The 11121-nt window shown below is 35.1% G+C and overlaps 1 protein-coding gene across 1 annotated transcript in view; it reads right to left on the bottom strand.

Moving 5' to 3' along the window:
* The window catches only part of LOC106469532 (lysophosphatidylcholine acyltransferase 1-like), a gene marked incomplete at its 5' end in the record, with an annotated part of 58421 nt that extends 48290 nt beyond the window's left edge, over positions 1-10131 (bottom strand). The window contains 4 exons of the mRNA XM_013930031.2: positions 917-951; positions 2654-2712; positions 8152-8325; positions 9911-10131. Coding sequence (XP_013785485.2) covers positions 917-951; positions 2654-2712; positions 8152-8325; positions 9911-10131 — 489 coding nt within the window. The remainder of the gene's footprint in view (positions 1-916; positions 952-2653; positions 2713-8151; positions 8326-9910) is intronic.
* Between the last annotated feature and the right edge of the window lie 990 nt (positions 10132-11121).

Here is an 11121-nt window from a genome sequence, read left to right as displayed (position 1 = left end):
TCAGAATATATCGTTATACAATATGTCATTTGATAGATGAAAACCTTGACTTTCTATTGGTTATAGGTAATACATAACTATTAACAAATTCTGAAAGAGAGGATGTGCAAGGTAGGCATGGCAGGAGGGGTTTGATTTGAAGACTATAAAAATTATGGTTTGTCTGAGCAATGAAAATTTTAGAGAGGAATTTATATTTAATTCCGTACTTTTTTTGAGGGGTGGTGGATAAAATAGGGAAGATGACATGCTAAGACAAAATGTGTTATGTGGGTCACACAAGGGCAAATTCAGGATTTTTTTCATATTGTCTTGTAGAATTAAGAATTTAAAACTTATGTACTATTAAAATATGGATTATTAGCTAAGATTTTATACTATTCTAATTGGTATAACATAAACAAAAAGTAGTTTAATAATATTTTGAATGTAAGACACTAAAACTTGTGTCAGGCACAGTAAAGGATACTCGTAGCAATAGGGTTAAGAGAAACATATTGAAAAGTGAAACTGACAAATTAGGCATATAAAGTTCAACTTGTAAAATATTCACAAATTCTACCCAAAGGTTGATGATGATAATAATAATAATAATAAAAAAAAGAGAGAGAGAAAAGAATGGCAAAAAAGTATCAAAAAGATATTAGAACAGCAAGTTACATATACAAGTGGCACTCCAAAAGTCAAATTTAGGCTTACAGAAAGATTTTTAAAGTTAAGTTCTTACTTTGCTAACATGCTGAAGAACTATTTAGCTACAACTTTTTTTGCCCTCTCATACAGTACTCAGAAATTCAACATCACCTTAAAAAGATAATTTGCATCAAACACAGTCACCACAGAATCATGAACTAATTGTTAATAGCACTTGCGTTAAGTTTATCCAGTAAATGTGAAAAAAATAAACAATACTTACGCTCCTGGTCCACTCCACGTCCATGTGGCTAAATCCTTTGTAAAAAAAAAAATTCAACTATAACATTTAACCAAGTTAATAAAAAATTATTAACCATTTGAAAATAGTAAACAAAACTAATTCTAAAGGTCTCTTGGCTTTAACTGTGGTCAATAGCAAAACCATGAATAAAGTTGTATTCATTTTTACAATAAATATAACCAATATAAAATAAAATATTTTTCCTAAGTTTGCACAGTTATGGAAATACAGGCATTTTTTCTGCACATGTCACGAGGTTTTAATAGTTACATTCTAAACTTAACTAACCCTTTCGAGATGGAGTCACACGTTAAAGGCTGTGTTATCTCGTTTGTTGACTCACATTCAAAATTTTATTGAACTACTATTTCATGAATTTATATCAATAAGTTTGGTATGAAACTGTAGATAAACACAGATAAACAACGATTTTTGTGTGTCACGTGGTATGTTGAATGCAGCACTGGTTCAAATTATAACCAATAGAAAGAGCAGATTTTGCCCTTCAAGGTCGTTTATCCTTACATGAAACATATGGTATAGATCTGTTTCAACGTTGTTTAAACAAGGCTAAGTTTATTGTTGAGAGTGGTGTCACTTGGCAATTTTCTCTCACCTCATATGCATTAGTTTGATTGACAGTTACATTGCATTTAGGTTTTACTTTTATATTTCAGTTAATCGTGTATTATTTGCGTTTTAAGACTTATATTTGAAAGGTTTAATTATTTTTCCGATTATTCTATACTTTGAATTACTAAAACAACTTTGAGACATGAGTGCAAGAAATATTATGCTGGAGGGGCTAAACCTAACAGCTGAAGTTACCGTAACATCGCCTGTGTGTCAACATAAATAAAGATAAAGAATGGGAGTGGAAAATAAAACATTAAGAAAATAAAGACATGAAATTATGCATATCAATCACACATGATATTATTAGAGAAATTAACAAAGAGTTAAAAGGTATGTACATATTTCTATTTCTTAATTATAAACATTTCATTGCATTATATGTTAATGATAATAGCTAGGGTTAGTGATGTTGTACAGAAAATGGCAAATAAAATATAAACATTTACCTTAAAAAATTTTGATATTTATTTAGGAGGTTTTAAAGATTATGCAAGTGAAATATGAAAACTGTAAGGTAAAAATTAGTATTTTTATATTTAACATGAAAATCACTTTGCAGGTGAACTATTCAGAGTCCGAGTGCAAATAACTTCCTTAAATAATGAATTTTTATTAAAAGAAGTAGAAAAAATCAAAATTAAATATTTTATTTTTCTGATCTACATACTTTTAAGAACATTTGTTTTTAAATTTTAAACAATTTCACCAACTAGTTTTATTTTTGTAACAAAATATGATGAGAGCAATGTTGTCTACAAAAACAAATCAGTAGTCAGTAGTCATAGACTTAAAAATTAAGAATTTTTTTTGTCTACAAATGACTTAATGATTACTGAAAGGTTGTGAAACTTCTTGAAGATAAACAAAACATATTAGAAGTTATAGTATGGAAACTATAAAGGTGAATTTGGGGTCATAAACTTGGCCAATTGACTGAGCCTGTAGTGAGAAAGTTAAAAAGTAAAAAATCTTATTTATCAAATTATACTAAACATGCTCCTAATACAGAAATTACTAGTTCTCAATAATAAATTTGGGACACAGACTGATTTCTAGAGTACCTCACAACCAAAGTCTTACCAATGTGTTGGGATATTTAATGCACACTGGCTGCACAGGAACCCCTGGATAAAATGCACCTATAAAAAACATAAGCAAAAATGTTTTTAATTGTAAAATAAAACATTAAAAATAAATTATAAGTGAAACGATAAAAGAATGCTTCAAGTAGTAATGTAGTTTTTAACATTCTATTCTAGTTCTTGATACACTTTTAGTGTTCTAAAATCTATATCTGAAAGCTAGATGAATTATGTGAACATTAAATAACCTTGTTCAAATAAATTCTCAAGTACAAATGGGCTAAGGTAGGTACTAAATTTCTAGTTTTTTATGTATACTTCTATATGTTATATATTTCTTAATATAGCTAAGTAATACATAAAAGAAAATCTTATCAGGTTAGATAATATAACTGAAAACAAATTCTTATGATTGCTTACTCAACTTCACTCATGCAATTTACACAGCGTGAGGTCACATGATGAAACTTTATTTACTGACACTAAACCTGTCCCACTATGATATATTGTTTCACATACTGAGAGACAGTCTAATAGCACTGGAAATTAACAAAACTGAAAGGAACCATACATGAAAAGATTAGAAAGCCCAGGTTGTTAAGTTGAATAACTACAATTGTCTGTTATCTGCAATCACTTTAGAAAAAACAACAAAGTATTTGATTTTTAATTTCATGTACATTGATCATTTTGCTACTGTTAGTGTTCAGATAAGAGAAAATATGAAATAACATAAAATTTTCCTTCTCAAAACAATCTGATATTCATTTTGGAAGTTTTACAGATTATGTAAATAAAACATGTAAACTGTAAGATGAAAACCATCTTTCACTCAGACTGACTCAGTAAAAACTTTGTAAATTCACAAATCTTTATTATAAATGCTTTACTTAAAAATCTAATATTTTTGTGTACAACAGACTTGAAATGTTTATTAAAAGTTTGGCAGATTTTGTGAAGGTGCACTTAGTACATTCAGACTTATAATATGTATACTTTTATGATTGCATGTTGGTTAAAAGGTCAGTCAAACTGCATCCAATTGCATACACAGAATTAATTGTATCATCCCAGCTTTCACAAGCAGAATAAGTATGTTTAGCAATATTATTAAGAACTAACAATAGTATTCATATTACAAGTTGTTCTTGTTTTCATTAATATATTCACTTTTCTGAGCATAAATAGTAGTATTTATTACATACACATAAACACTTTTGAATTCACCCTCACACACCGAGACTGTAAGTTAGAAGTTATAATTTTCCTCTACTCAAAATGTATTTCCAATAGGTACTTCCCTCTACAAGATTAGCTATTCTCATCCAGTGCTGCCATCTATATGCAAACTTTTTACTTTATACATGCCACAAGCCTTCTGCTCCCCCTTGTTGGAATCATTTGATTCCAACATGTATCTCATGCAAATCCTCATGCATAACTTCTCCACCAATAGGAGTGTGACATATATGATTCCCTTTATATGCCTCTACTGAGCTATCACTTCAAAGTTTTGCAGAAGATATAAGCACTGGAGGAAAGTGGGAAGAAAAGGTGAGTGGAGGGAGGTACCTATCGGAAATACATTTTCAGTATAGGAAAATTGGAACTGGAAAGTGGTAAGGCCTCCCATACTCCACTAGAAGAAAGGAGGGTGAGAATGCATTGGAGATTCTGGAGGAACAGCATAACCTGAGACAGTGCAATGGTGACCATGAAACCTTATTTTGAATAGCAGACCATATCAATCTTTCAATACAAGGCATGGCAGGGATGGGCAGCTATCCCCTTCTACTTTACTCATGCAGTACATGGGTGGTATGGTCCAAAACAGGCAAGTTTATAAAGCAATTACATCACTAGTTTATTCACCTACAAGCAATCTTGTGGAACACACCATCTCAATTGTGAGCATTGCAATGCCATGAAAATAAAAGTGGCTGTACAGTGCATATTTCTGATTGAAGAATACCTGGTCAGACACCACTTGCCACAGAGTGGAATCCCTGTAAAGAATAAATGAAGCAAGGGCCTTTGAAATGAAAAGAATGTATGAATAGAGACTTACCCAGTCGAAGTCGCTCCGAAGCTTGAAGAACAGCCATAGGTGGCAGATGAAAATCCGATGAAGAAGAATCCACGATATGGTGTAAATAATGGAAAATGAATATACTAAGTGAAGATGAATATGCCCGATTGTAGGATTTCCTCCAATGGCCGATGAAGACGAGATGCAAGGGAGTAGGTGAGGTGTCGAATCTGATGAGAAGACACCCTGAACAAATTTTGATGTGAAGAAGACAAGGTGGAATAAACTGATTGAATCAAGCATCGAACATAATTGGTGAGGCTAGAAGGGGATAGATCACAAACAGAGGAAGACTACAAAGGGATAAAAAGTTGGGAATAGGTACAGCAAAAGGAAGCTGTGAGGGCAATTTAGCAACAAAGGGTACAGACCACACATAGAAGTCTATCCTGATTGAGACAAGGGTAGAGATGAGAAATAGAAGGACTGGAATGGGTGAGAGAGACCCCTAATGAAGTAATCGCAAGAAGCTCGAAGACATTGATATGCAAAGACTTATCACTGACAGACCAATGACCTGAAGCACCCCAGCCCTGAAGGGATGCACCCGTGAACAGATGTAAATCCAGTCAAGGAAACAGGATGCCCACCAACGTATGGGCCTTATTCAACCACCAAAGCAGATCATCCCAAACGGTACGAGGAAGGGTAATGGGAGCTGCCAAGGGATCCAGAGCAAGGTTCCAGTGATCGTGAAGACCCCACTGAAGAGATTGCATATGTAAATGATCAAGGGGGGCCAGTGACTTCAGTGAAGACCACATCCCCAAAAGCTATAGAACCTCAAGAGCAGAAAGTGAGTGGTGAACTAACAATTCCATGAAACAAAGTCTTAGAGGAGAAGGTTTGGCTCGACTGAGAGGATAAGATACTAGGTTGGACGGAAGAAGGACTTCTCCAATGTGATTAACCAGCACACCCAAGCAGTTACATGACAAAGCTGCTGACAATGGCTGGCCGACTCCAGTTCGGAATGAGCCAGAAGAAGCCAGTTGTCCATATAATGGTGGAATCGCAGCCCCAGAGCATGAAAGTGGTGAGCAAAAGCTCTGACTACCCGACAGAAAACATAAGGGGCAGAAACAAGCCTGAAGGGTAGGGTGCAAAATTGTTAAACCACCCCCTGATGGATGAACTGAAGATACAGATGAGACCGTGTTGAGACAGGGATGTGTAGATAAGCATTGGCGATGTCCTTCTTGATCAACCATAAGTCCAGAGAAAATGCCCATCGTAGGGTGAGAAATGACTCCATGGTAAAATGGGGCAGTTGAACAAAACTATTGAGATGGGACAAATGGATGGCAGGCCTCCAGTCCCAGTTTTCTTGGGAACAAAAAAGTCTGGAATAAAAACTTGGTGAAGTATGTAAAACAGGTTCGATGGCCTGCTAAGATAGTAGGTCCTGTACCACCTCCAACAAACCCTGGCCAGTCATTGGATCCTGAGGCAGAGGGAAGGAAACAGGTCTAGGAGACACGGGAGGTGGGGAAAAATGGGATCACAAGTCCTTTCGGTAAAACTTGAAGAACCCAATGATCCTTGTCAAAAGGACACCTTTGGTGAAAAGAATCAGCAAGTCGAGCTCCCACTGGACCACAACCTATTGGGTAGTCACCGATACTGTTGGCAGATAGGCAGATAGGAAGTCGCGGTCATCCACTGCATACTGATCTATCCCCAGTCGTCTTGACTTGTTCTTGCCACTGGATCCGGATGGGAAGGGAAGAGAGAGTGAGGTCAACGACTCGCGCAACTCTTCCTCACTATAATCCAAGTCCAGCGCACGTCACGGGACACCAAGCCATATATGCCGGGAATGTGGTCGAGGCTTCCTGGCTAGGATAGGACTCCTGAGCCATCTCCGTATCCACAGATAGACCAAATGATGTCGTGGTCTTCTTCGAACTTCGAAGGACGAACAACAACAGTGGCAACATGATGTGCATCATTGAAGAAAACGACGAGATGAGGCACCCCAAGAAGGTGGGACAGGAAAGGGTTGGGAAAGAGAAGGACGGGAAATTGTAAAAAGTGCCATATTGGGCTCCAATGGAGATAAAAAGGCAACAAGATTGGAAAGAGTAGACTGTTGTTGTACTGGTGCAACTCATGACTCTAAGGACTCAGGGATCATGTCAAATATGTAACACTGCAAAAATGGGGCCATACATAAATCCTGAAGATAAGATGCTGGTAAATAGATGCAAGTTAAGGACGCATCACGACCTAAAAGGTACCAACAATAGAAAAACCACATATGCAAAGCCAGAGCCAAAGACAACAAAAGGATGTCATGGATGTCACCAGAACACCCCTTAGAATGTCAGTGGAGAGCCTCAGAGAGGAGATGTATGGTAGAGATACCATAAAAAAGTTGTGAGGGTAAGACAAAGGCAGAAAAATTGGGTATGGGTCAGACTTACAAAAGATTTGGGGACCATCCCCCAAGAGCAAACTGATCTGAAGCCTGAGAGGAGAGGGGGAAGCATGATAAACCCATCACTTAATTGGGAGGCAAATTGGTCAGCATGTACTTGAATATCTGGGGAGGGGTGAAAAACAAATAGGGATGTGAAGATTGGTCATGTAGTAAGGAAGGATGCGGTTCATACGAAACAGGGTCAAGGGATAAAACATCACATACCTGAGAAATGAAATCCAAAAAGATCATAATATGCTTCACTGCCTCCCCAGGAGGGGCATGGGAAGGCATAGTAAAATCAAGAGGTGGAAATAAGCAATCCAAGTCCTCGTCAACCTGAACAAGCTCAGCATGTTCGGGAGGAAGTGGGGCGAGGTCCAGAGATAGAGGTTCACCCATGTAACATTCAATCTCCCTGCAAATAAACACTGATAAATCTCCCACTGGGTCACCCTCACCTGAGGCCTGAGACATAGCGCTCGTCCGAAATGTGACCCCCGAAGTGGTAACATAATCAAGAAGAATCAACAAAAATCAAAATTATTAATAATAATGCAACTGCAATAAACTGGGATTAAAGTGAAAAAACAGTTTTAATAAACTTAGAAGTAATTTAAATGAAAACCACTTCACGAGTATACTAAAGTTGAACATAAAATTTGAAATAAATAAAGGAACATGTTCAAGCACAAGCACTGCCAAACGAGAAGTGGTAGTTTGGTAGAGGCATATAGAGAGTCACATCCATCACGTATGTCATGCTCCTATTGGTGAAGAAGTGACAAATGATGATTTGCATGAAAGACATGATGGAATCATTTGATTCCAATAGGTGGGAAACAGAAGGCTTGTGGCATGCATAAAGAAAAAAGTTTACATACAAAGGGCAGCACTGGACAAGAATAGCTAATCTTGTGAAGAAAGAACTTAACATCTATATTTTTTGTCCACATGGTATGCAAATGAAATTTTTCATACATACCTGACTTAAAAGAAATGAGACACGATCGATTAGTACAAGTTCCTTCAGGAAAAATCACAATTTGATCCCATTCACCCTCAGAATAAGCTCTTCTTTTTATCTCATCAATAGTTTGCTGTCGAGAGAGTGGGTTGTCTCTGGTCACATACACTGGCTGTGTAAAGTTGATTAAAGCTAAAGCCATAAACAAAAGCAATTCAACTTCACTTTTCTTGCTTCAAAGAAGAGTTTAAAGACAAAGTAATTAAAACAGATGACCATCCTTAATGTACAAAATTCAGTGAATTCTTTTATTTTTTAGAACATTTTCAATTCTCATAATAATATTTTTTAACACTCAATGTGGCAACTGAATCGCCTATTTCTTTAATCAATAGATGGAAATGAACTATCTAAATCAACAAATTTTCATATGCTTTAATTAGTAAAATTTTGATGTTTCTACAAATTACGTTCTTCTCAGCTGAAATTTCATAAAATCACATGTTGCTTAATGCTTAGTAAATACCATATGGGTGTATGTACAACTATACTGCAGAAAGCTCACAGTTTATAACTTTTTGTGAAGTCTTGGACTGCTTATGACATGCAACATGAGTAGGATAGGCCGTATATGAAATCCTCAAACACAATCTTCCGAAAGATTAAGCCCTCATACACCTACATTAATCCCAGGAAATTTGCAACTTTCTTGATGAAAATTTCAGACAATTCATGGTGTAAATGTGAGGGGGCTGCACTTCATTATTACAATAAACTACACAAACTTCTTTTCATGTTGAAATTATGTAATTCCTTCTATATGTAAAAAAGATCGCATTCATTTGATGATCTCATCCAAGTGCAATAATAATATCAAGCTGTCGCACCACCAGATGTGCTGCAGCAAATGTGGGGTGTGTGAAAGGAGGACATATTTAACTTATATAATGCACCTACCAACAACTCAAATGTGAGGTTTTTAGACTAAACCTTTCATCAATTAACTTCAATAAATGTACACAACTCATATTCTGAATTAATAAACCTTTGCTTTTTCTCTACTGAAATATAAGTCCCGCACTTACACATTAAAACATTTTCATAATTTGGTAAATGAAGTTTAAGGGACATGATACTTTCATTTATATTTCTTTTATATAACAGGAAAGAAGACAACAGCTGGATTTTGTTTTGCAAAAACAGCAACAAATATGATAACCATGTCACAGACGTTATTTTAATTGTTTAAAAAATGGAACAGCATGGTGTATAAACAACCTGTGAAGCAAATTCTAACCTCAATTTAATGTTAACAACAAGGTCCTCGTAAAGTAAAGCTTTGCGTAAAAATAGTATATGAACTATACAAGTTGAAACACAAGTTGATGTTTTTTCATCCTTTACAAGGGATTTTACCTTACAAGATATTGTACAACAAGTCAAAAAATTTAACATGAAGCTCTTCATAAAACACTGCATCAAGATATACAACTGAAAAAATAACTGTTTCACCAGACGAGAAAAAAATTAAATATAAGCAAACTTGGTTTAGAGTTAAAGACTGCAATTAAAATGCAATATAAAAAGATCAAATTAATGGTATTAACTTTGTAAAAGTTTAACAATCTTTATTTCTAAAAAGAAATTTCTTCAAACACACATTATGCTGGTTTTCAAATCTTGAGATTTAATTCAACTCACAACATAAAGTTTTATTCTATAACCTTAGCAAGTATACATAAACTAATATACCATGGTCTTTTCCTTCACTACCCACCACCAAAAAATGGAGTATTTTCAGATTCAGTCTTGGCAACTACTGATGGACCACCTAGCATTACAATGGGCAACACGTCAAAAAGACTAGAGTGTGGTGCAAGAGTAAGTATTGGAGCTTCTTTAGGGGAGGCTTGTTTTCCTTTTACTGTTACCCAATGCCATCCTCCTATCAAGAACATCAGCCTCAGCATCAACAAAATGAAAGGCTTTAAATATTGTCTGAAAATATAAGAAAATCATGCAATAACCAAATTCTCTCTCTCTCTTTTCACTATTCTTTTAATAAGGCTGTTTTTTCTTTATCTAGCTTTTGGTAATATATTGAATAGTTTCCATACAGATTATAACTTAAAGATTTAACACACTCAATTATGTAAATACTTAATTACTCATTACAAGGTATATTTTAATGATCTTTATAAAATAAGTATTTTGTGTTTTTACTAAAATAATTAAACTTGGCCTCCCACTACGATGGTATACAAGTTTATCCATTAAAATTGTAATTTTTTTCTTTTGAACAATAAGCATTTATAAACACAACCCAAACTCACAGGATGACACACAAAAGATTTTGGGTATAAAATTATATGTGATGGTGAAAATCATACAATTTCCAACTTTGCCATATGATTAATACATTTATAGGAAAGGGGGGATACAAGAGCTGGTGGACAAAGTGACCTTGAAAATGATGTTGCTTACCATAAGATGCCATTAGGAGTTGCGGCTATTAAAGTGAGTTTGATGCCAGTTCATTCAATGGCCTACAATTAGTGTTTGTTACAACCACCCAATGTAAACCTTTGAGCAAAAAATCATATTCTATTTTCCATGACTTACATATCTGTAGCTATGTTTCATACCCCTGTTTATCACGTCCAACTTCATTTGCAGTTGAAACAGATGGAAGAAAAACTGAACATTTGAGGTACCTTGTATTGATACTAATGTATTCTTAACATTTTACAATGTTTCAAGGTCATCTCGTGGCATCACCTGTAATTATTAATTTTTTCATATGTGTTCTATATATTTCTTATACACATGAACCAACTGACAAAGCTATAAGTTGTGTGTTTCTCCCAACATCTATATATTTATACTCAAATTTATCCAAGGCCAGTCAGCCAACCATATATGTGTCTGAGTGTGTATGACAACAAAACACATCAACATTCACTGGAGATAAACTAATTTCACCAATTA

Source organism: Limulus polyphemus, unplaced genomic scaffold (genome assembly GCF_000517525.1).
Source record: "Limulus polyphemus unplaced genomic scaffold, Limulus_polyphemus-2.1.2 Scaffold3532, whole genome shotgun sequence".
NCBI classification, from domain to species: Eukaryota; Metazoa; Arthropoda; class Merostomata; order Xiphosura; family Limulidae; genus Limulus; species Limulus polyphemus.
The sequence above is the reverse complement of the archived record's forward strand: the minus strand, read 5'-3'. Positions and strand labels throughout refer to the sequence as shown.